The sequence below is a fragment of the Gopherus flavomarginatus genome, chromosome 24 (genome assembly GCF_025201925.1).
Source record: "Gopherus flavomarginatus isolate rGopFla2 chromosome 24, rGopFla2.mat.asm, whole genome shotgun sequence".
Classification (NCBI taxonomy): domain Eukaryota; kingdom Metazoa; phylum Chordata; order Testudines; family Testudinidae; genus Gopherus; species Gopherus flavomarginatus.
In genome coordinates, this window is record NC_066640.1 from 2,905,017 (window position 1) to 2,930,550 (window position 25,534).

General features: G+C 50.8%; 1 protein-coding gene across 1 annotated transcript; it reads left to right on the plus strand.

Annotated features, from left to right (window-relative positions):
* Positions 1 to 1,006: 1,006 nt before the first annotated feature.
* PRAM1 (PML-RARA regulated adaptor molecule 1) lies at positions 1,007 to 25,454 on the plus strand. Its single transcript, XM_050933791.1, has 10 exons — positions 1,007 to 1,146; positions 3,861 to 4,545; positions 8,355 to 8,457; positions 9,233 to 9,345; positions 10,969 to 11,017; positions 16,345 to 16,444; positions 19,751 to 19,913; positions 21,347 to 21,380; positions 23,449 to 23,483; positions 24,372 to 25,454. The coding sequence occupies exons 1-10, from the start codon at positions 1,144 to 1,146 to the stop codon at positions 24,404 to 24,406; spliced, it is 1,320 nt and encodes a 439-aa protein (XP_050789748.1). The 5' UTR covers positions 1,007 to 1,143; the 3' UTR covers positions 24,407 to 25,454.
* Positions 25,455 to 25,534: the final 80 nt, after the last annotated feature.

The window sequence follows — 25,534 nt, forward strand, 5'->3', positions numbered from 1 at the left end:
AAGGTTATGGTATAAACACACTCCTCAGAGATAATACAGGACACAGACCCCTCCTGAAGAGACGGTAGGATGACAGGGTGATGGCTGGAGATGTTTTGATCGAGCCAACATGCACAAGGTAAAGGATGGGAACTAATCACATCAGAGGGGCAATATGTAACTTGGTTGTATCAGTATAAAAAGGGGGCTGCAGATGGGGTGTCTTTGTCTGGCCTAGCAGGAGGTGGAAGGTCCTGCCCCTCGCTGAGCAGAGTCCATTGTCACGGCCATACCTGTAATAGTGGCCCCGCAGAGTCTGCCAGGTGCTAGTACTGTGCTTTGTCGGCAATAAACCTGGCCGAGAGCCTCTGCTACTGAACTGTCTGTGGCCTTGGGCAGTTCACTCGAGGTCTGCGCACAGCTGGGGCAGAACGCAGAGAGAACACAAAGCCAACACCTGATAACACGTACTTCATCTTTCAGATCAATATAGATACAATATAGATAGCTCCAAAAGAGAGCTAAGGGAAGAACTGGGGTTTTTGTCTGGTGGCTGAAGCAAAAAATCCAGAAAAAATGACATAATTCAGGTCAAATGAAACACTGTGAATGTTGGCTTGAAACGAAATGCCAACATTTTCTACACAAGTTTCAAAGTGGTTTGTTTTGAAAATGTCAACATGAAACATGCTGACATTTGCAATTTTGGTTTTGGGGTTTTTTTTCAGACGAACTATTTGCCAAAGTCGACCCAAATTTGCAAATCATTTTGGACCCTGAGAGATGCATTTTTTGGGTGAAATTTCTATTTGCCAGAAAAAAATTGTCCAGCTCTACTCCAAACAACCAAGGCTGTGTAGCTACGCCCAGCTCAGTGTCAGCAGGACATGGTGCTACCACTCTGGCACCAACTGAAGCTAGGTCAGAAAGAGCTGCTCCCCCACCCCTTGCTGCTTTTCATACAGACCACAACTACTTCCTGAAGTAAGACAGTCGCTTGCTACGCACCTGGCAAAAGCCTTTGGTTTCAAGATGCAGTAAAGGCAGAAGGTGACCACGCTACATACAAATGCTGGATCCCAACCTCCCACAGGCAATTCTGCATGAGGACATTTGACTTTCCATGGAGAGAGGGTGAGAGAAGCAAGCGCCTGGTGACAGAAAATGGTGAGTAATTTACTGTGTCTGAGTTGTTCACACCTGGTCTGTGACGAATACAAAGGCAGGAGAACAGGGCACAGGCAGTGGGGCAGGATCCCTCCATAGCACTAGGAAAGATGGAGTGTCTTACTTATTGCCCTGTCGTTGCAAGCTGGTTACCAGCCAGAGTCAGCAAGAGCGACACAGGGTGGTGAACCTTGCTCTGGGTCAGAGGAGCAGCAGAAAGCACTGTGCAGGACATCCCCATGGACAATAGGACTTTTGCACTTGTCCAGTGTGGTACATAAAGAACCATCAAAGGATCTCAGATTGCTTTGCAGTGTGAGATGTAAACCAGACGGGGATCACTTCACTCAGCACTGAAATGCAGCCACCTCAGGGTCAAACCCAGAAGCTGGAAAGAGGCACACAGAAACACTAAACAAACTAGGTCAAGATGTGATGTCTTTTTCAAAGTTACCCCCTAGTTCAAGCACAAGCTGTTGGGCTCGATGCAGGAATCACAGGGCAAAACTGGCTTGCGCAGGGAGGCAGACTAGGAGATTGTGGTCCCTTCTTGCTTTAAAATCTATGAAAGCAGAGAAGATTACTGCACATGAGTGACAGCAAAGAGGAGTTTAGGGAGGTAGAATACAACAATCTGAGTTGGAATTTGATCGGGATATGGGGTTATCAACAGCTTTAGTTCATAACTAGACTTTTTTCTTTTTTTTTTTGAGTTCATGAAATGGCTGCAAAAATGGACATTGGCGTGGTTCAAAAAGCAATTCTGGGTCAAGTATTTGCACTTGTGAATCAGTAAAAAGCTGGTTTATACAGTTGTTGCTTCAGAAGCCACCTGGCTTATGGGGGAAGCACAGGCTTGCCTTGGAGGACGGATGCCACATTTTGTCTCCATCTGTGCTACTGCTGGTGGGTAACAATACTCATCTTACAACTGCTGGGGATAGTGGCTACTTCTGTGCCTGCTCCCCTTGATGTCAAAGGAAGCTGGGGGTGCTCCTGCCTGTGGCGATCAAGATCAATAGTGCCTACATTTAAGCACTCAAGTTTTAAAACGTTGCCTTTAACTTCTTTGCGTCCACTCCCTCATATGTAAAACGAAGTCACGTACGAGTACAAAGTACAATTGAAGTCTGGGCGTAGCAGGGGGAAGAGGAAGATCCGATGGCTTTGGGAGAGCGAACCCAAACATGCTGATTAGCTGTTTTGTAAAGGGATAGAATCAGCATTGCATGGTCTGGGAAATGACTGGTGGGCGGCTCATGAGGTGACCCCTTTGGCGGATGCGGTCCAGGCTCTACAAAATGTACAACTACAAGCTTTACAAAACTCCAACCTCATTACACCTGCTGCTAGCCCAACATGCACTAGTGCTGTCCCCAAAGCATCAAGACCCTTTTCTTTGCAGCCATTCCCTGGGGATTTCCAACACAGAGGTTTCTAGGCCATTTGGGCAGCTCTGAAATGCTGTTATAGAGGCCAGCCCTCGCTGGTGCAGTTACCAGCCTGCCCCACTTCACAGTGTGTGCTCAGCACAATAGGAACCGCACAGGAAACTCACCGGGCACTGCTCTGAAAAGCATGGGGAACTCCGCCCGCAAATACAGAACTCGCTCTCCCAGATGGCGGTGACAGCGACAGCAAGGTGACGAGCAGAGGCATGCAACTGGGACTGCCTCTGCCTGCTGCTGCAGTGCTCACTAGTGGGGTCATGGTTCTCAACGGGCAGCCTCAGTTGACACCCTTGAATCAGGCTATTGCACCCATAGCAACTGGTGCAAATGACATTTGGGCCTGCCAGGCTTTGCAAAGAACAGTGCAACTGGGGTACAAGTAAGCTGCCAAATTTTGTGCCTGCTAGAGCCATGGCCAGTCAGCTGCACCCAGGAGGGAATTTATCAAAAGGGTGTGTGACGCAAAGGATGCACCTAAGAGCAAGCGGGTTTTTGGGCACAAATACTTTGCACCGGAACTTGCACTTGTAATACTCAGGGTGCAGCCAACACCAGCAACTCTGCATTACCTGTCAAGAGAGGCCCAGCCACGCAGCAGCCAGCATCCTTGGGCAGCAGCGGGCTCTCGGTTCACACAGCGGCCTGACTGACAGGTTCCCTGGGAATCGCTTTGCACCGAGATGGTCTCACTTCTCAGATCCCAGAGGGATGAGGAGCAGGATGGAGAAGAAATGTGGCTGTCTTCTGCCTCCCCTCATTTTACCGTTGACTTTGATTGGGGTTGGGAGCAGGACTGGGCCTTTTGCTCCCCTCCTAGCCCTGTGCAGTGTCTGGATACTAAATTCTGCTTTTCGCTATGTTGGTGCCAATGTGAAGTAACTCCATGGGGCCAGAGTGCCCCTCCCATTAGACCCATGGAGCTTCTCCAGGTTGTTCTGTAGGGGGTCTGGTGCTTATCTTTGCCCCCATCCCCAGAACAAGCAGGAGGTTCAACCCTGAGATCATTCAGCCAGTGCCATCAGCATTGGGGCCCCTTTGGCTGTTTGGACTGTAGGCTCTTTCCCTCCGCTTATGTGCAGAACCTTACGTAACGGGGCCGCTAGCTGCTACTATAATACAAATAATGAGCCTTCGCCAGCTGGGATGTGAAATTTTTGTGGTTTTGATTAATTTTACTCCATGGACATTTTCAGGGTGAGCGCCTAGAACCGTCCTGAATGATCCTCAGACAGGTGGAAATTAACATTGTCTGCTCTGTCCTAGGAAGGAGAACGTGTTAAACACCTACGGGCCAAGTTCCAAGGGAACAGGCAAAAGTTCCCTAAAACGAGCAACAGGCCAGGGATTCCGCTTGCAGACTTACTTGCAAAGGAGGAGATACATGGACTTAAACCTGGACCTGAGAGGGACCAATCTACTAAATTACCCAAAGCCAAGAGGATGGGTTTAAAAAATGCTCCTTTCTCTCAGGATGATGTTCCAGGCTTGGGGCTCCTTTGTGAAGACCCCGCCTGGGTGGCTAATTCCAAGGATAGAAATGCTATGGAATCCAGTCTCCACCCAGCCGGTCTGCAAACAGGAATACAAGAGGCACTCCCTGAACAAAAGGGCACAAAGAGGAATTCAAACCTTCCTCAGAGAAGCCAGACTCAGCAGACCTGGCCACTGATCAGGCATGCTAGGAATCAAGGAGTAAATGCTGGTGCCCCCCTGGTCCCTGCCAAAGGGACAGCCGTCCCATCTCTACTGGACACTCCAAGAAGCGTATCAGAGAAATGGCAACCTAAGGTTCCTAAGAGAAAGCCACTGCCACATGCAACCGCACTGGGACTCAAGCCAATGAAACCCCAGCGCCCTCCTGAGGTGGATCTAGAGAGGTTCTGGAAGGCTGCTGCTAGCAGAGCACATGCTTATCCTGCGCCAGAGCCAGTGAGAGGCATGAGACATGGTATGTCCAGGAGTATTTGTGCTACATGAGAATCCCCAGGCAGCTAGAGGAGAGCGGTCCGAGAGGATGGGGGGTCAATAGTGCAGGAATTAGGATCTGGAATTCCTTTGAGTGGAAGTGTTGAGACTTCAGGGAAAGATGAGGTTCTGGCAAAGGAGGAGGGTTTTATAAACACAACTGGATGGGGAAAGAACTAGACAAGAAGTTGATCCATTAGTAAATGAGGAGATGGAGAAAATTAATGAAGACTCAGAAATGACTGAGATGCTGAGCTTGTTTTTTTAAATCTGCCTGTAGCAAAAGAAAGACCAGAGTGGTGCCTAGTTAGGAAGTGATGGAGATCTCCTCCAGTGAGCTGGAGAGAGTTGCTTATGCACTGGTTGGCTTAGGGAACTAATGAACTCCTCTGTCGCTGGCAGTAATTCACCAGGAACAATCTCTCCCCTAGGCAGCCCTGAATGCTCTCTGATACTTGGTGGAATTGCGAAGGGTGTTCGGAGCCAGCAGGAGCATCCGAGTGGGGCTCAGGCAGTTGTCATGTTCCTGCTTTTGTGTCCAACCTGAATTGCCACAAGCCACCTTTGGTATTAATGACTGCAAAGACTTTTGTGTTGGCTCAATGTGGCAACAATTCTCCCTGGCAGGCAGGGAATAGTGCTCTGCTGAGGTCCTCAGGGTCTAAGCAACTTGCATAAGGTCACTGCCTTGCTGATCCCAGCTCTTTTCACAACCCCATCATTCCAGGTCTTTGCTGTTCTTTGTGCTGCTGTGAAGGATGAACGTTGGGCCCTTCAGCCAGTTCGTGCTCTACTGTCTTAAACTTGGGGCAGGAGCACCGGAGCCTGTGTTGAAGTGGTGGTGTCACTGGTACCAGGGCTGTGGCCTTGTTCCCTGCCCCCCTCTTCCCCCAGGGCCCTGCCCCCTGGCCAGGGAAGCCAGAACCTGGCCATGGCAAGAGCCACCCAGGGAATCGAGCTGCTGTGGGGAGCTCTGAAAGCTCTACCTGTGCAGGGCAGGGGACTGGGATGCCCGAGAGCAGACCCTGGCCTGTGTCTCCACCTCCCAAAGTGTGCCACCCAGCTTCTCAGCTCTCTTGCTGCCACTCCACACCTGCCCAAGGCTGCTACAAGCATGTTAAAAAGTGGACAGGCATAGCCCTCCAACCTCCCAATTCTGGCACCCCTGACTTGGGACCCTCCTCCAAACAGCATTTTGCTGGTGTCAGGTACTTCTGGCCTCCACTGCTGTAACATCTGAGCATATCACAGTCATTTGTATTTTTAAGCTTGCTACATCCCCTGGGGTAAGGCAGTGCGGTTATAGCCCTTGTACAGATGGGGAAGACAAGCAAAGAGAGAGACTTATGCAAGGACCCATCCCCATGTGGGGGAGCAGGGACTCAAACCCTGTTCTTATGAGTGGTATGGGGGGGTGCCCCATAACACTGAGCCATCCTGATCATCAGGCAAGAGCCTAACTCCCTACTGTAATCCCAGTGTCGGCCACGCTTTTCTCCTGCATCAGCTGTAGTGCATCCCTGGTGCATCTTCACTGTGAGATGTCTTGCAGACAGGCTCCCCATTTCCTGTAATTAGAATCTTTTCCTTACAGGTTTCAGTTGAACCAAGTGGTTTCTGTTACCCTTTTACCACTTCAAAGTTAAGCCGTAATTGTAATTCTTACATGTACAGCTCAGTGATAAGAATCATCACATAACCTTCATTTGACTTCACACTGTTGCAAAGCTGGGTTTCCCTCTTGTCAGTAATTGGTGCAGCTATTAGGTCACGTGACAGTCCTTTCTGAGACAGAATTGCCTTGCTTGGCTACTTGCCAGGACCCACGCTTAGCTGTTTTCCTGGTGTTCTATCTGCACCGATAATACTGACTATGGACACGTCAGGTGTGCTGGCCTCTTTTGCCTTCATCCAAATGGACCTTGTTTTGCCACCTGTGCAGTCAGCAGGCTTTCGTAAAATGGTTTATCCCCATCTCTGGACACGTCTCTCTACCCTCACACGCTGGCTACTGCACAACGATACACAGTAATCTGAGTACACAAGAGTTTCTGTATTGTCCTCTTTTCCTGCTGTTTGTCTTTTCTTTTCTGTGTAGTGTCCCCTTCCCCCCCATTACGGGTTTTGCCTTGGTTGGGTTGAATTCATTTTTCAGACACAAATCTATAATGTAGCGAATCTAGCTTGGCCTCTGCTCACATCCGAGCCCTGGCAACTGCATCCCTTGTGTCCAGTGCCATGTTATCTTGTGTCAGTTCACCATGTAATGGCCAGACATGCCTGTGAGCTGATCCCTGGGTTTGGCGTGTCCCTGGCCTCTTGGGTTAAGTGCACTCATACAGCACGTTCCTGTGCTTCCAGGGGCTCTACAACCGCCTGCTGCTGTGCCCCAGGCAGCATGAGATGCGGGTAAATATGGGAGCAGTCTGTTCACAGCAATCCTTACTAAGGAGTTCCCTTGTCCAGTTCACTTGCAACTTCATAGGCTGAAGAAATGCCTGGCTTGCCCTCTAAGGGAACTGGATTTATTTCCGATCACTCAAGCTTCCTCACAGCAAGTCCAGCCCTCTCTGCCTTCATGGGGTCTTCGGGCTGGAAGCTGATTTCTTCTTTACTTGGGGGTCTAAAACCACTCAAATTGTCCCAGCCTTTCTGGCTCCACGGTTCAGCAAAGGCATTTCAAACAGGAGTGCTACTGTCCTCTGGGCAGCCACCAGGGGGCGCCAGACACACCCTCAGGGGCCGGGCTGGGAGCTGGGGCCCCAGGTGTGTGAGGGTCTGGTGCTGGCTATAGGAAGAGGGTCAGTCAGTCCAGGTGCATTTGGGAGCTGGGCCTGGGGAGGATCCATTTCTGGACAATGGAATGAAGCTAAAATGGAATGAGATGGGCTGAGGCAGGTGATGTGTGTTGTCATTTTAGCTCTCTCTGTTGTAGGCTCTTTCACCTTGAAGGACTGGAACACAGTGCTGCGAATGGTCGCAATTTTATCACACTAGTGGGGTGATATTTAGTGCACTTCGTAAAGCCCCAGCTCATGAGTCAAGGGATCCGCTTGCATTTAAAAAAAAAGTAACTTTCTAGCCTCACTGGTTTTTGAGGAAAGCTTGAAAACATGGCCAGAGAGCGACTTAAAAGAGCAACAGCCAGGAACAAAAAGAGCCCCAGATACATTAGTATTAAAAAAAACCTTTTGTGATTTTTAAGCCAATCTCGAGATTTTGGGGGCCCTGATTCCTGGGTTTTCATTGCTTGGGCCTGGCAATGTTGTATAAAGACATGTCATCGGGCAGCGGCTTGGCTACTGAACCCAAGATGGAACGAGTGGACTGGGGGTAGCTTTTCACTTGGGAGCCCCTCGCTGTGCTGAGATTTGTGTGCATTGTTTTGAGCCAGTGAAAGTCCTTGTGGTCCATCAAAGGGGTGGACTTGGCTGACTGGAATTCCTGGGAGCAGTGATGGGGTGGGAGCAGCCTTTTAATGGGAGCCTTTTGGAAAGAGCCAGGTGACCAGTGATGCAGCATTATTAAAAGACCGGCGCACTGCCCTGGTCATGCTCCATGGTCCAGGACTGTGCCTTCCCTAGCGGGCTGGTTTGGGCACAGCCTCTGCAGTGGGGAAGGCGGCATACCCCTGCATTCAGAATGGGCAGGGGCAGATCTGGACTCTAAACAGAGTTTCTTGGTGGGGGTGGAGGTTTGCATTGCTCTGTCAAACCCAGGAAACTGGCTTGAAGCCATCAGTGAACTGGCTTTTCCCTCTACCCCTCCCTGTGCCCACAACCTTTGCTATAGGTCACCGGAAGCCAAATTCTGCTGCGTCTTCCCCAGACCGACTTTCATCTCAAGCTGCTCCGTCTGCTCGTGTCCCGAGTTCGGCGGGGGAAGAACTGAGATGGTAATTCTTTCTTATTCTTGCTTTGCACCTCCAGCTACAGGATGGGCTGCTGCGACCAAGGGCCAGAGCTGAGGATACAGTCCAGCATTTTCAGAAGTGGCCCCAGTTTTTGGGTGCTGCAGTTTCTGGGTGCCTGATGTGAGACCCCTTCGGCTGGATTCTCCGTTTGGCAGTCAGTCACTCCAGTGCTCAGTGCCGCCATTCTGATATGAGGGTGTTTCCCAGCCACCGTGCACTAGATTAAATGGTGCACAAGCTGCAGGGCAGAGGAGAATCAGACCTCTGGGGTGTGATTCCTCCATGGTGCTGAGCACCCTGATCTCCAAATGGAATAAATGGGAGTGCCCCAAGAGCAGCCGCCGCCTGAGGTGTCTCCTGTGGGAGACTTAGTCACCGGGCACCAGATAATTTTGAAAGCTCTGTCGCTGGTCTCCCTCTGCAGCTCAGGCACCGATTGCTGTCCGGCATACACCCTGCTGTGGTTCATTGCTAGAAGGGAGGCGCAGCATTGCAGGCCCTTGCAGAGCACTCTGCAAAATGACGACACAGCCTCCAGCCCCAAGCCTCACTCCTTTTGGTGCCTAACAGTGTCACATGTTCCTATCCCTGCTGCAGCCCACTGCCAGCCCCAGGCACATTTTGGCCTCCTGCCCCTTGCACCTCATCCACCCTCTTGCAGTGCTGATGTTTGTGACAGTCTGTTAAACTCGGCTCTCGCGCGGCAATCACTCCTGCCACACTCAGCTCCCTAATCCCATTTTCTCTGCTGCCCCAGTGACCAAGAGCAGATATATGATGATGTGGAAGCACTTGGGCCAATTGGCAAAGGGAAAGGATGTCTGTTGTCACCTGCTTCCCGGCTCCCAGCAAGTCCCCGCTCTGGAACAGGTACGTGCCCCAGACTGGAGCAGGGGTTATGGAGTGTGTAGCCAGCACACCAAATAAAAACGTGGCCGCTGCCCACTAGAGCTGTTCAGAGCAGAGCTCAGAGGAACTCACCCTTCACTACGAGCGTAGTGTGCAGCTCCACTCTGAAAAGTGACCCCCGCTCCTGCCCTGCTCCCTGTGTGCACCAGAGACCCGGGGAAATGCTGCACCTCTGGTGCTCAGACAGCTTGAATGTGGCCAAACACCAACGCTGTGATGCCTCTGAGTGGGGGCCCGAATAGCACCTAGCCGAGCTTTTGAGAACTCAAGTCAGAGCGAATAGAAACTGCAGTCTGCTAGCAACATGGGGAAAAGGGGCTGTGTTAGCACTGTCAGAGACTGGCACCAAGGTGCCTGCCCCCGTCCACTTCTAGGAGGTCAGGCACCAGAGAGGTTGTGGTACTGTCCCAGCAGCCACAGGTGCCCATGTGCAGGTGGCTGGAGCGGCTTGAGGGCTTGTGGTGGATGCGGAAGGCAATGACATCTAGGCCTTGGCTATGTGGCAAAGTTTTATCAGACAGTGTAACCTCCAAGGGGACCCTCTTAGTCCAGTATAACAGTGGTGTTTTCTGTTTAGCTTAATCCCGTGCCAAGAGACATAAAATAACTGCTTATACCAGAGTCAGAATGTCCACACACAGGGATGGAGTGGTCTAAAGAGATACACACCTTGGGTTACCCAAAATCCTTTTCCTTGTACCCAAGGATAACAGCTGCACCTGGAGAGCACAGAGCCCTCTAGCAGTGAGGTTGGAAACCTCAGGGGCTAGGGGTCTAGCTGAATCCTGAGTCAGCTTGGGCACCCAGTGCTAAGAGCAGATTTTTAAAGCCAAGCACCATCCACCTCTGCTTTGAAAATTCCCCTTCTTGGTTGAACACTCAAAATCTGCAAAGCCCCAAGGTGGCCCTGTGAACCCCTGCAGTGAAGCCCTCGGTCTCCACAGAGGCTAGGAGAGTGAGTGAATGCACAGTCAGCAAGCGGATGACCAACAGTGTTGTCTAGCGGGGTTACAGTGTTACTATGGTGAGGTGATGGGATTCTGGGAAAGCGCTGGCTGGAGTTCTGAGTTCCAGCCACATCAGTATCAGAAAGATGTACATCAATTCGAGTGGGAGGGTTAGAGCCAAAGTGAAGGGGCTGGAGAGACCGATTACTGACCCTTCCTAAAGACGGGCTAAGCAACAGCAAAGGAGCGACGTGAGAATGGTTTCCAGGTATTTGTAGAGGACAACATCATAGAAGGAAGAATGTATTAGGGCAGTCAGTGCCCTCCTGCCAGTCCAGGATGCCCCCTGCAAGGGGGAGAGGGACAGGGTAAAATGTAAGCTGCACATCAGAAAAGCCTTCCTGACAGTGAGATGGGTCTGGCTGCGGCGTCATCTCCACACCAGAAGCCCCATCGTTTGGCACAGAGGAGACAAGGTAGAGCCCTGGGGGACAGGCTCAGAGGGCTGGATGGGACCCAGCCTACACCTCCGATGCTGGCAAAGCATTCCCGCCAGCCACCCCTTTGAGCTCGTCTCAGCATGTGGCTTTGTCACACCAGCCTCACTGACTTCTCCATGCCCCATTTGTTTGTGCAGGTGCCAAGCTGACCCCTGACAGATTTCCCCCGCCGCCCGCTGAGTGCAGGTAATCAACGGATTTATTAATTCAATGCTACCCACATGCCTAAACATTGGGAATCGAACCGCCTAGGGCATTCGCTGTGCTTCTGCAAGGGCCACTGTTTTAGTTGCTCCCCGGGGGACTGAGAGCTATAAGCCTGCGGCTGTAGCATGAGTCACAGATGCCTAGCGAGGGCTCCAACAGTGCCTCTGCTCTGGGGACCGGCAGAGAGGCCCCGTAACAGCCTCAGGCAGCCAGCACGGTCAGGGCACATTTCCCAAGTTCTCTCTTTTTCAGCATGGATCTCACCCTACGGCCAGGGCCCACAGCAGCTGAAGGGGTTTTCCTGTCAGGGCAGTTCATCCTCCTCTCCAAGAAGCAGTAGCGGGGTTGGTAGACACTTCTGTTGATCTTGCTGCATTTATAGCTGAGGTTAGGTTGATACAGCCACGTCTCACAGGGTTTGAAATTTTTCACAGCCCTGAGCGATGTCGCTAGGTGGGTCTCATTTCTGGGTGTCAACCAGGCCTAAACTGCACAGCCGTGGAACTGCAGAGTACACGTGGCTCTGGGTAGAGATTTCCAGCTGGCCTAAAACAGGACAGAAGACTGAGCTCCCCACTCATGGGATCAACACAAACTTCTCTTTTACTAGGGCTCTGTGCTCAATGCCCTGCGTGTCCCTAGGGGCGCTGGGTTCAGTCCCTGTTCATATGCCTATGTGTGTGCTGGTGCCGTTCCCAGTCCCCTGGGCCATTCTGGGCAGGCAGAAGGGAAGCACTGTTTGGTTGACAGGGCCGGCTCCAGGCAGCAGCAAAGGAAGCACAGGGCTGGCTCTAGGTTTTTTGCCGCCCCAAGCAAAAAAAATTTGGCTGCCCCCCGTCCCAGCTCTGGGCTCCTTGCCACACCCCCCTGCTGCCCCAGCCCTGGGCTCTCCCCCCCCCCCACCTTTCCCCCCCACCATTGCCCCCCCCCACACCTCCTGACGCCCCAGACCTGGGCTCTCCCCTGCTCCTTCGCCACCTGCACCCTCCTTCTGCCGCAGCCCTGGGTCACTGGTAACTCGCTCCCAGGGTGGGTCATTCAGCAGGAATTTTGCATGTGCACAGAACACAGACAGAATTGGTTCCCATATGGTTACAGAACTGCAGTAAAGTGGAACAGTTTTCAGCTTGTGTGATTGGAGGATATCTGGATGCATATTATAAAACTGTCCTCCATAAATGAGGAAAAGTTGAGGTGCCTTTATTATTCTTTTGTTCCACTCTTTCTTTCTATGGGGAATTTGCCAATGCAATATCACTGTCATAGACTCATAGACTTTAAGGTCAGAAGGGACCATTATGATCATCTAGTCTGATCTCCTGCACAATGCAGGCCACACAATCTCACCCATCCACTTCTATAACAAACCTCTAACCTATGTCTGAGTTATTGAAGTCCTCAATTGTGGTTTGAAGACCTCAAGCTGCAGAGAATCCTCCAGCAAGTGACCCGTGCCCCATGCTGCAGAGGAAGGCAAAAAACCTTCAGGACCTCTGCCAATCTGCCCTGGAGGAAAATTCCTTCCCGACCCCAAATATGGCGATCAGTTAAACCCTGAGCATGTGGGCAAGACTCACCAGCCAGCACCCAGGAAAGAATTCTTTGTAGTAACTCAGTTCCCATCCCATCTAACATCCCATCACAGACCACTGGGCATGCTTACTTGCTGATAATCAAAGATCAATTGCCAAATTAATTGCCAAAATTAGGCTATCCCATCATACCATCCCCTCCTTAAACTTATCAAGCTTAGTCTTAAAGCCAGATATATCTTTTGCCCCCATTACTCCCCTTGGAAGGCTGTTCCAGAACTTCACTCCTCTAATGGTTAGAAACCTTTGTCTAATTTCAAGTCTAAACTTCCTAGTGTCCCGTTTATATCCATTTGTTCTTGTGTCCACTTTGGTACTAAGCTTAAATAATTCCTCTCTCTCCCTAATAATAATCCCTCTGATATATTTGTGAAGAGCAATCATATCCCCCCTCAACCTTCTTTTGGTTAGGCTAAACAATCCAAGCTCTTTGAGTCTCCTTTCATAAGACAGGTTTTCCATTCCTTGAATCATCCTAGTAGCCCGTCTCTGAACCTTTTCCAGTTTGAATTCATCCTTCTTAAACATAGGAGACCAGAACGAACACGGTATTCCAGATGAGGTCTCACCAGTGCCTTGTATAACGGTACTAACACCTCCTTATCTTTGCTGGAAATACCTCGCCTGATGCATTCTAAAACTGCATTAGCCTTTTTAACGGCCGTATCACATTGGCGGCTCATAGTCATCCTGTGATCAACCAATACTCCGAGGTCCTTCTCCTCGTCCGTTACTTCCAACTGATGTGTCCCCAATTTATAACTAAAATTCTTGTTATTAATCCCTAAATGCATGACCTTGCACTTTTCACTATTAAATTTCATCCTATTACTATTACTCCAGTTTACAAGGTCATCTAGATCTTCCTGTATGATATCCCGGTCCTTCTCTGTGTTAGCAATACCTCCCAGCCTTGTGTCATCTGCAAACTTTATTAGCACATTCCCGCTTTTCGTGCCAAGGTCAGTAATAAACAAACAAACAAACAAAAGGCAATGGCTGTTGAAACTAGCAATTCCAGTCCTAATAACCACTGGGGAGCATTTCTTGCTCAATTTTATCCTACTTTTTCTACAGCAAGTTACAGTGGATCAGTATATTTGATTTGGGAGAAATGAAGTAACAACAGCCCAAACTGAGCTTGAGTAACTCCTGAATTTTGAGGTGTTCAAATCTGGAAGGCAGGTGCTGGGGGGGCTGTGGCTCTGTGGGGGAGCACGGCAGCACGTATGCAGCAGCATGTTTGGTGCTGCACGGAGCCAGACTTGCTGGTCTGAGTGGCACGGTAAGGGAGCTGGGGGATTGGAGAAGGGGTAGGGGGTCCCAGGGGGGGCAGTCAAGGGACAGGGAGCACAGGGGGTTGGATGGGGCAGAGGTTCGTGGGGCAGTCAGGGGCAGGGAGAAGGGGGGGTTAGATGGGTCAGGGATTCAGGGGGGCAGTCAGGGGACAGGCAGAGGTTGGATAGGCATGGGAGTCCCAGTAGTTTGTCAGGGGACAGGTAGGGGGTGGGGTCCCAAGGGGCAGTTAGGGGCAGGGGTCCCAGGAGGAGGCAATCAGGGACAAGGACCAGCAGTGCTTAGATAGGGGGTGGGGTCCTGGAGGGCAGTTAGGGGCAGGGATCCCAGGAGGGGGCAGTTGAGGACAAGGACCAGCAGTGCTTAGATAGGGGGTGGGTTCTTGGGGGGCAGTTAGGGGCAGGGGTTCCAGGAGGAGGCAATCAGGGACAAGGACCAGCAGTGCTTAGATAGGGGGTGGGGTCCTGGAGGGCAGTTAGGGGCAGGGGTCCCAGGAGGGGGCAGTTGAGGACAAGGACCAGCAGTGCTTAGATAGGAGGTGGGGTCCTGGGGGGCAGTTAGGGGCAGGGGTCCCAGGAGGGGGCAGTTGAGGACAAGGACCAGCAGTGCTTAGATAGGGGGTGGGTTCTTGGGGGGCAGTAAGGGGCAGGGGTCCCGGGAGGGGGTGTTCAGGGGACAGGGAGCAGGGGGGGTTGGATGGGTTGGGGTTTCTGTGGGGGGCAGTTGGAGGGAGTGGATGGTGGCAGGTTGGGGCTACCCTCCCTCCCCGTGGAGTGTCCTATTTTTTGAATGTTAACATATGGTATCTCTACCCTTCATTCACAGTGCAGCTCTCCATTCACAGCAGGCTGCAGCACGAGGTCTCAGCTTCCTCACTCCCTCCTCTTGGGAGTGACCAAGGGAATGCTGGGAAATGTAGTTCTTTCCCTGCTCCAGGGCTGGCTCTATAGGCAGGGAGCTAACCAAGGAACTACAGCTCCCAGGGCCCCCTGTTGGTTCTCAGTTCCTAAGCTGGATCCCTGCCGCCCCTGCAAATGGGCTGCCCCAAGCACATGCTTGCTTTGCTGGCGCCTAGAGCCGCCCCTGAGGAAGCAGATGCTTGGGGCGACCAACGGAAAGGGGCAGCACATCCGAGTCTTCAGTGATGGGTCCCTCAGTCTCTCTCGTCCTCTTTGAGCTGCCGCCAAAGTGCCGCCGAAAAGGAAGAGAGGGAGCGACAGACCTGCCGCCGAAGTGCCGCCAATCGACTTTATCATTTTGTTATTTTCCCCACTTCCCCGCTTGGGGCAGCAAAAAAGCTGGAGCTGGCCCTGTTGGCTGATAAAGGTAACTGCATGGAAGTAACATGACTTCTGCTTGGTAAACTCAGCCATGAATTTGGTAGGACCCTATGTATAACTATGCATTTGGCTGTATTTAAATTCAACAAACCCAAATGTTTTGGCCCTACCCGAAATGAAATAGTTTGTTTTTCTGATGGAAAATTAAGAATTCAGCAAAATTGAAATTTTCCCACTGAAAATTTTGAATGACCAAAAAGCTGCATTTCCCGCTATTTGGATGAAAAAATCCTGACCCGCTTTCCCCACAGAATCATAGAATATTAGGGTTGGAAGAGACCTCAGGAGGTCTAGTCCAATCCTCTGCTCAAAGCCCATGGGGTTGCTGGCTCAGTCTGGGCCTCAGGGTTCTGGTGGGGGATTGGTTCTCCAAGTCCTCATTATCCAGATGGAAGTGAGAGCCCGGTAGCTCTAATATAAGAAAAAAGTCTGATGGTTATAACCCCACATTTGACTTTGCAGCTCAACTTTGAACAAAAGGCCCCCACATGGGTGGAGTTAAAGACAGGAATTGAGCTTTCACCTTTGGAATTTCCACTTGTAGTTTCTTTACCTTCACTCTGCATTAAAGCCAGGGTTTGCTGTGGTTCTTTGCATGGAATTTATCTTAGCTTAGAACAGGGATCGGTGCGGAATGATTCTCCAGGCCATCTACGGGCTTGATTCACTATAGCCCTGCCTCTTGCACAGTCATTTACACCAGAGCACGGGAGTGCAAAACAGGCCTGGGATGTTTCACTCTGGCTCTGTGCCAGAGTAAATACCTGAACACACGGCAGGGCAGGGGTGAGTGAGGCCTGATGGACTTGAACCCAAAGGCGCTGATTCTGTGCTCCATTGCACTAGCGTAAAGCTGACACAGAACCAAGTGGAGAATCTGGCCCAAAGAGTTTAACTTCTCTGCTGGTTTGGAAGGCAGCCCCAAAGCCCTGGACGGCTGGAGACCCTGGGCTATAGTGGGCTGTGGAAATGGGCTGCAGTGTTCTTGTCATGGATGATTTAATGGGAGGCAGGGGTGGAAAACGCTGGGTCTCCTGAACATTCCAGAAGATCATCGTGACTTCTCCTGGCTCTGCAGAAAATCCCAGATTTCAGAGCTAAGCGGGAAACATGTGAAGAATCTCAAACAGTGCAAGAAAGAAGAGCAGGCGGACAAGGAATTTCAGAAGAAATTCAAGGTGAGCAGCAATGGGCCCTTTTTCATAGCAGTCCCCCCATGAGGTGCAGTCAGTCATTCATTCCCCTCTTGCTGCCCTCTGTGACAGGGATTTCATACAAAGCTAGAGAGAGCTCTCCTCTATAAACCAACGCTCAACAGAAACCCAGACCAAACGCTTTCTTAGCTTAGACTTAACGGTCTTAGGTCCCCCACTACAAGATCTGCCCTAGCTCAAGCAGAAGTGATAGGCTCAGGGAAGAAATAAGTGGGTTAGGTTCTCAGTGGTGAAGCCATCTGCCAGAACACCCCCACCAGCGTGACACCCCCCTCCCCCGTCCTCGCGAGGTCGTGCTCTGCAGAGGATGCCCTTCTGACACCAAACCGGCTCCTCCATGCAGCCAAAGTGCTGGTCCACCATTCTGGCGTGATCTGGCTCCACTACAGCACAGCCGGTCTCTGGCCAGTGCCATGCAGGAGCTGAGGGCTGATCTTAGAGAGCCGTCCTGGCCTTCCAGTCTCTGATGCTATATGAGCACCTCCTAGTCTTTAACATGTGTATCCCCATAACCTCCCCGCATGCACAGTGCTGCTAGCCTCAGGTTGCCGATGAGGAGCTGAGCACAGAGAGACTTGCCCAAGGGCCCCCAGCAGGAACTGCAGCGAGGCCTTCTGCCTCCTAAGCTAGCGCCCAAATCACTGGGCCATCCTTTCCCTCTATCAGAGCCATGGCTGATTTGGGTGCTTTTCCTGTCAGCGCAGCCATTCCTCCGCCTCATCCCCTGCAGAGCTTCTTTGTCTCCACAGATGCTCTGCCCGCCAGCCTTCTCCCATGCTACAGTCTTCAACATGCCCTCGCACCATGCAACGCTGCTTCCTCCCACATCCCCTGTCTGCTTCCTGGGGTCAACGTGCGAAAGCGGACTGGGATAGTGGGTCGTGGCATGGAGGAGGAGATGGTGGGGAACGAGGCTGTGTCAGGGTGCAAGGGGGAGCAGAGCTGTGAGCAGGAGTATGGGGCTGTGAAGAGAGCATGGTAATGGGGGGATATGGGGGAAATGGGCCACGATCTGGGAGGAGGCTGGGGGAAGAGAGATAAAGAGAGAAGAGGGCAAGAGGGGACATGGGAGGGGATGATGGGGGTGAGCGAGAACATGGGTGAGTGGGGAGGTGGGATGGGACGACAGGTCGAGCGGATATGTGGGGAGGGGACAATGGGAGGGAGAGGGGACATGAGAGAGGATGACCGGGGGCGAGTGGGGACAGGGGAGGGGATGACGGGGGCGAGCAGGCACATGGGAGGGGATGACGGGTGAGTAGGGCCATGGCGAGGGGATGACACGGTGAGTGGAGACATCTGAGGGGATGACGGGCAAGCAGGGACGTAGGAGGGGATGACGGGTGAGCGGGGACGTGGAAGGGGACGACGGGGGTAAGTGGGGACGTGGAAGGGGATGAAGGGGGTGAGCGGGTTTGTGGGGAGGGGATAACGAGTTTGAGCGGGAACGTGGGAGGGGATGACGGGTGAGCAGGGACGTGGGAGGGGACTACAGGGGCGAGCGGGGATGTGGGGAAGGGATGACGCGTTTGAGTGGGAACGTGGGGAGGGGGTGAAGGGGGCGAGCAGGGACGTGGGAGGGGATGACGGAGGTAAGCAGGGACGTGGGAGGGGCTATGGGGGCGAGCGGGGATGTGGAGAAGGGATGACGAGTTTGAGCGGGAACATGGAGAGGGGGTGAAGGGGGCGAGCAGGGACATGGGAGGGGATGACGGGGTGAGCAGGGACGTGGGAGAGGATGACAGGGGCGAGCGGGGTCATGGGGAGGGCGTGAAGGGGGCAAGCAGGGATGTGGGAGGGGATCATGGAGGTGAGCAGGGAGATGGGAGGAGATGACAGGGGCAAGCGAGGACATGGGAGGGGGTGAGTGGGGCTGTGTGCAAAACCCTAGTATGGATGCATGAGGTCAGAACAAAGACAGGTATTAAGCAAGTTACCAAATTACACCCCACTTTGCACCAGTGCAGGACGTCTATCTTAGAGGTTTGGACCAGGGACTACATCAATGCAGTTGCAAAAGGACAAATTCCCTTAACAGAGACCAGGCCTCGAGTTCAGGAATTTACCCAATGAGGTAGGGCAGTGTTATCCATAGCGGGGTCAGAGCCCAGAATTCCCTGCCAGGGAAAATTCCAAAATTAAAAAAGGAATTGTTCCACGTCTTGAAATGTCAGTTTCCCATAGACTGGGATTTTCAACGATGCTTAGCAAAAATCAAAACAAGGTTATGTTCCAACCTTTGCAAAATATTTCCTTGGCTCCCGGCTGCCATCCTAGAAGCCCCAAGAATCCTAGTTCAAGCAGAGGCTTCCAGGGTCCCAGCTCCATAGCTGCCCCCAGTCAGGGGGCTGGGAAGGCGAAAGAGCTGATAGGAAACCAGGCCGGCTTCCCTCAGAAACCTGCCTCCATTCCCACTGAAATTTCATCAACATCACCACATTCCTGTGAAAGGTTTAGAGTTCGATGAATTCAAAAGAAAAGCATTCTGAGCAGCTCTAGGGCCATTCCTCCATGGGGAACCAGGCACGGAAAGGCTGAGATAACAAGCCTGGTAGAGTGAGGATTAGAGCCCAGGTCTCCTGATGCTTAGCCCGGCACTTTTAGTGCCAACCCATTCTCCAAAGGAAGGGACTTTCCCCACTGCTCCCCAGTAGCTCGAGAGCACCAGTAACCGCAGGGCCCAAGTTGTTTCTCCATCAGCCGCTCCGCGGATTCCCTCCTGTTCTCAGATGAGGTGATGGCTAATGCGAAGTCTGCTGGTCCATTCTGGTACTCTGACCAAGTGAGCTGGACTTGTGGGAGACTCAGATCCCAACCGCAGTCGCTCTTCAGTGCTGCTCTTGGCCTACCCCAGACACAACGTCCACGAGTGTCGTCCCTGATTGCTCCCTGCGGCTGTCGGCAGCTCCTGCAGAGCGTACAGGGAGTGACATGCTAGTGATGGGTGCGCTGCTGTCAGGTATGAAGGTTAGCGCCATTTGTGAGAAACAAGGACCTGTAAAATGGAGCTTGGCCTAAGCATGGAGGCACCTTCAGGGCCGCTGTGCTCCCAACTCCGTCCACCTACAGGAAAAGTGATTGTATGTTAAACTAGGTCACCATGGCTGGGGAAACAGTTCCTAGTCCACCTGGCCTCCTGGGAGTGACGCCCCGAGGAATGACGCTGCCATGACAGAGCTGTCTGGCCTGCACTCACCTCGGACAGGCACCTCAAGCCATTGTCAGCCATGGAGCCATTTACTGCATGTCTCCTTCCTGCTCACGTTACAGTTCGAAGGGGAAATCCGCGCTCTAACCCGAATGATGGTCGATCCCAACGTGGCTGAGAAGAAAGGGGGAGGGAAGAATCTGCCGCTCAGACGAGGAGAGATTCTGGATGTCATTCAGTTAACGAGTCCCGAGAGAATACTCTGCCGCAACAACCAGTGGAAGTGTAAGTCTGAGGCGCTCCGGTGACCGGGGTAACGCCATGCTTCTCAGGCGGGTTGCTGGTACCGGGGATCAGACCCGGGATATAGGGCTCTAAAAAGCTTGCACTGCCAGCACCTGAACTAACACACCTAGCTCTGTTAGCCATGGCTGTAGGAGGTGCATCAACCTCTCCCTGTAACCCACCACCACTAGAGGAGACAGCCCCACACTGAGCAGGGTGGGTATGTGGATGTGGCATACATGCCAGCTGGGCAGATATGGAGATGAACTATTAATGGCTCTGTCAGCAGCTCCTGGCAGTAAAACACCGGGCTTCATACCTGCATTTTGAACTGAAGGAAAATCTACGCCACGAGACTGTGAAATCTGCCACTGGGGAGACAGACCCAAGTTTTATCCTAGATCTCAAACATTTCCAAGTTTAGGGGCCAGAAATCTCAGCTCAGTGTCCTGCTTTTCCTTCCCCACAGCCCCAGCATTCGCTGAAAACCAGCTAGAGGCCTTGGCTGCAGACAGTCTGGCATCTCTCCTGGGCCAGCTGCAGCCTGCACATCATAGGAGCGCCAGGGCTTCCTGGTGGGATGTGTGTTTGTCTGAGTGAGGGGGAGGGCATCTTTCTTCTCATTCCCGGCACAGCCAAGAGCTGGAGCCCAACGTCCGTGCTGTGCACAACGTGTCTTTAAGAGGGGAGCTGCTGGTGGGCTGGAGATCCTTGGAATGGAGAGATGAAGCCTGGGGAAAGGAAAAGAGAAAGGGATGAGTGGGTTGGAGGAGGATGGGAAAGGGATGCTCAGGTGGGTTAGAATCCTGGGGACATCTCCGAAACTCCAGCCTATCGGAGTTCTCGTTGCCCCTGGCCACAAGGCTCGCAATAGCCCTGTTTCCACTCATGCACATTCTGAAGAAATGGGCCTTGGAGCCACCAGATGTCAAGGCCCTGCCACACACTGGACCTTCTTCTTGGTCCCGTGGCTACCCCCAGCTGAAGCAGACTCTTCCCATCTCCTTCAGCGCGGGGCATCCCTTCCTAGACTTTGCTAGGGAGATTCCAGCCAACAGGGCAGGCTGAGTGGGGCTTCCCTTCATCAAAGTGTCTCTTACTGTGCTGCCCCCTTTGGCCACTGCCAGAGGATCCAGCTTAGCTTCTCCAGGCCAGTCCTGGTTTTGGTGCAGGGTTGCAGGGCTGCTACTCTCCTCCCTTGCACACCCAGATCTACGGCCTGGCACTTACACCAGCCCCATACAGCCCATGTCAGTCTCCAGCTCCAGCACTGATTTCTGTGCATCCATGGCCTGCACTACTAGGCTGTCCACTCTGAGAGTGGACATTCTGCTGGGACTGTGGCCCTAGAGGTCTGCTGGCCTGATTCCTTCACTGCCTGGGGGGAGAATTTACATTTCCATTAAATGTGTCCTTTCGCCTGTCTGTTCCAGATGGATACGTCCCCAGGGTGGTGCTGCTGCAGCTGTGAGTACAGATACATTTCTCTCTTGTTTTCTTTTGGATAGAATTTTTTTTTTCAAGCTGTAAAGATTAACCAGAATAGCTGACAATGGACAATAGTTAAATGGATGTTAAAAGGATCAGTCAGGAGAGTGAAATGCCTGGAAGCTGCATGAAATGTTTTAAAAACACCATAATAGAAACTCAAACTAAATGTAAACCCCAAATAATAAAAAAACAACAAACCAGTAACAGGACCAAAAAATGCCAGCATGGCTAAACGGCTGGGTAAAACAGGCAGTTAGAGGCAAAAAGGCATCCTTTAAAAATTGGAAGTCAAATCCAAGTGAGGAAAATAGAAAGGAACGTAAACTCTGGTATGTTAAGTGTAAAAGTATAATCAGGCAGGACAGAAAAGAATTTTAAGATTAACTGCAAAAAGACACAAAAACTAACAGCAAAACATCAGAACCAGGATTGTCTGCCACCTAATCAGTGGGGACAATCAAGGTGCTAAAGGATCATTCAGGGAAGACAAGGCTGTTGCAGAGAAGCGAAATGAATTCTTTGCATTAGTCTTCACTGCACAGGATGTGAGAGAAAGTCCCAAACCTGAGCCATTCCTTCTAGATAGCAAATCTGAGGAACTGTCCCAGATTGACCTGTCAATAGAGGAGATTTTGGAACAAACTGATAAACAGTAATAAGTCACCAAAACCAGGTGGTATCACCCAATAGTTCTGAAGGAACTCAAATGTGAAATTGTAGAACTACAAACTGTGGTATGTAACCTGTCATTTAAATCAGCCTCTGTACCAGATGACTGAAGGATAAACAATGCAATGCTGATTTTTAAAAAAGGCTCCAGAGGCGATCCTGGCAATTACAAGCCGGTAAGCCTAACTTCAGTACCAGGCAAATTTGTTGAAGCTATAGTAAAAAACAGAATTATCAGATAGATGAACATGATTTGTTGGGGGAAGAGTCAACATGATTTTTGTAAAGGGAAATCATGTCTCATCAATCTACTAGAATTCGAGGGAGTCAACAAGCATGTGGAGAAGGGTGATCCAGTAGATATAGTGTAGTTAGATTTTCAGAAAGCCTTTGACAAGGTCCCTCACCAAAGGCTCTTAAGCAAAGTAAGCAGTGATGGGATAAGAGGGAAGGTTCTCTCCTGGATCAGCAGCTGGTTAAAAGATAGGAAACAAAGGGTAGAGATAAATGGTCAGTTTTCAGAATGGAGAGAGGTAAATAGTGGTGTCCCCCAGGGGTCTGTACTGGGCCCAGTCCTAGTCAACAGATTCATAAATGATCTGGAAAAAGGGGTAAACGGTGAGGTGGCAAAATTTGCAAATGATACAAAACTACTCAAGATAGTTAAGTCCAAAGCAGACTAAAGAGTTACAAAGGGATCTCACAAAAATGGGATGACTGGGCAGCAAAATGGCAGATGAAATTCGTTGTTGATAAATGCGAAGTAATGCACATGAAAAGCATAATCCTAACTATACATATACAATGATGGGGTCTAAATTAGCTTTTACCACTCAGGAAAGAGATCTTGGAGTCATTGTGGAGAGTTCTCTGAAAACATCCACTCAATGGGCAGCAGCCATCAAAAAAGTGAACAGAATGTTGGGAATCATTAGGAAAGGGATAGATAAGACAGAAAATATCATATTGCCTCTGTATAAATCCATGGTTTACCCACATCTTGAATATGGCAAATGTGGTCGCCACAGCTCAAAAAAATATATATTGGAATTGGAAAAGGTTCAGAAAAGGGCAACAGAAATGATTAGGAGTATGAAACAACTTCTGTACAAGGAGAGCTTTAAAAGACTGGGACTGTTCCGCTTGGAAAAGAGACGACTAAGGGGGGTTTATGACTGAGGTCTGTAAAATTGTGACAGGTGTGGAGAAAGTGAATAAGGAAATTTAATTAACCTTTTTCATAATACAAGAACCAGCCAACGAAGAACCAGGGGTCCCCCAAAGAAATTAAAAGACAGCAGGTTTAAAATGAGAGAAGCAAAACAGCTGTTCAAAGGCCATAAATCTCACAGTACCTTGTTCTTTTCTGTCATAGGGACACTGACATTTACGATGATGTTGCCTTTTGTGGTAGGTATCCAAACTAACGCCGCTTCCTCTCCCCCACCCCAGATTCAGAGGTGACTATAGGGCTAAGCGCTGGTAATCTGCAGTGAGACAGGTAGCCTGGCTCACTGGAGATATCCGAGTCTGGACATGATACCTCCTCCCCACCTCCCATCCTGGCTAATGGCATCAATTTCACTCCTTGCAGTGCCGAGACTGCTCTGTGGAGGGTCCTGCCAGATCAGCCCATGCTGGGTCACCTCAGTGACCAGACAACAAATGTGAAAAATCGGGACAGGGGGAGGGGAGTAATAGGAGTCTACAGAAGAAAAAGACACAAAAATCAGGACTGTCCGTATAAAATCAGGACATCTGGTCACTCTTGGGCCACCAAATATGTGTACTATTCACTTATTCATAGTAGAGAGGAATTTGAGTCTATTAGATAGCCCAGTCTCCAGGAGCCAGACAGCAGGCTCACCCTTGCCCTCTCCAGGACCCCACTCCCCTTCTCCTTTCTTTGGGGTTTCCGTTTCTCCAGTCTCTCTTCCCCGAGAGACCCCATCTCTCTCTCTCCTCCCCAAAGGTTTCTGAGCTCCCAGAAGGTTTGACCTACTTTGTTTCTCTTCTCATCTAGCTTTCCCCCACTGTCTCTTCAGCTCAGCCCCTCTGCCTACCTCCCTTGAATCCACGAAGAACCACAGGAGAGCAGATGTTACTGGTTGGGCTGGCTGAGGCATTTCACCTTTTCCTGGCCAGTTGTTTGGTGTGTTCGCAAACTCTGACTGCTCCCTGGCAGACATGCAGAGAGGGAGCCAGGGAGAACAGCTCTGTGTACCTACGTGGATGTACAGCAGCTCTTTAGTTATTAGCTCTCTAATGAATACATATTTTCTCTGCTTATCTTCTCAGATGAAATTAATTCTTCCACCAACACCAGCAAGTGATCTCACCAACAGAGGAGGGGCTGTGAGGACAGAAACATGAAAAACTTTAAATGCAAGTTTCCTTCTTCGAATTGGGAGTTGCCTTCTCCACAGTTAGTGCTCCAAAGGCAATGTGTCCCTTGTAACATGGCAGGGTGGTTAATTTTAAGATGTTGGGCCTCTGGAAGGATTTTGCCCTGCATTCAGCAAAACTACTCAAAAGTAGGACAGGAACCACAATAGTGCTCAGAGAAACAGGTTACAAGTGAGCTGCAAATAAACAATCTGCTGTGTTTCTTGTGTTTAGCTGTGTAAAGAATGGTGATGACCTGAGAGTTTGGGTTTTTCTTAAATTTTGCTGGTTGTTTAGCTTAGAAATCCAGGTCTTGTCTATCTTATTTTTCCTGACAAGATTCTGATCTGCTTCTGAGTATGTGAAGCCTCAGCAACTGAGAAGGGACGGAGAGTGCAGTAACACTGAGTTACACAGGTGTAAATACAACACAACAGTTGGGAGGAAGGATATCTTTGTTAATGATTGAAAGCCCCACCCCTTGAACTGGGATCTGAGAAGGCTCCTGCTCCATTTCTGCTACCCGCTAAGGTGGCATATAGCAAAATTAGGGACGACCAAACAGGATAGTCATGATAGCCTGAGGGGAAAGACAAGTGGAGTTTTCAAAAACCCTTTAGGCCTGTATAGCTCAGAATGGAATAAAAAGGGACAAGCCCAATTTCTTGTTCTTTGCAAGTGAGCTAGTGACAGTCCAATCGAGTCCTCCCCTGGCAGCTGGCCACACAGAGACAGAGGTTGGTCTTGTGATTAAAGCACTGGCCTGGGATTTGGGAGATTTGGTTTCAGTTCTTGGCTCTGCCACAGACTTCCTGTACAATCTTTGTACCATGCTCTGCCTTAGTTTTCCATTTGTGAAATGGGGATGTTGGTTCCTCCTCTGTCTGTCTGGTTAGATTGTGAACCCTTCGGGGCAGGGACTCTTCCTACGTATATGTACAGCACCTAGCACCATGGGGCTCACCGGATCTCAGCTGGGACCTCTAGGCACCACTGCAAGACAAATAAAGATGCAGTTTGTTTCCAGGCTGTCTTTCCTACCATTGCTCTTGTTCACTAGTTCTCGTGACTGTTTT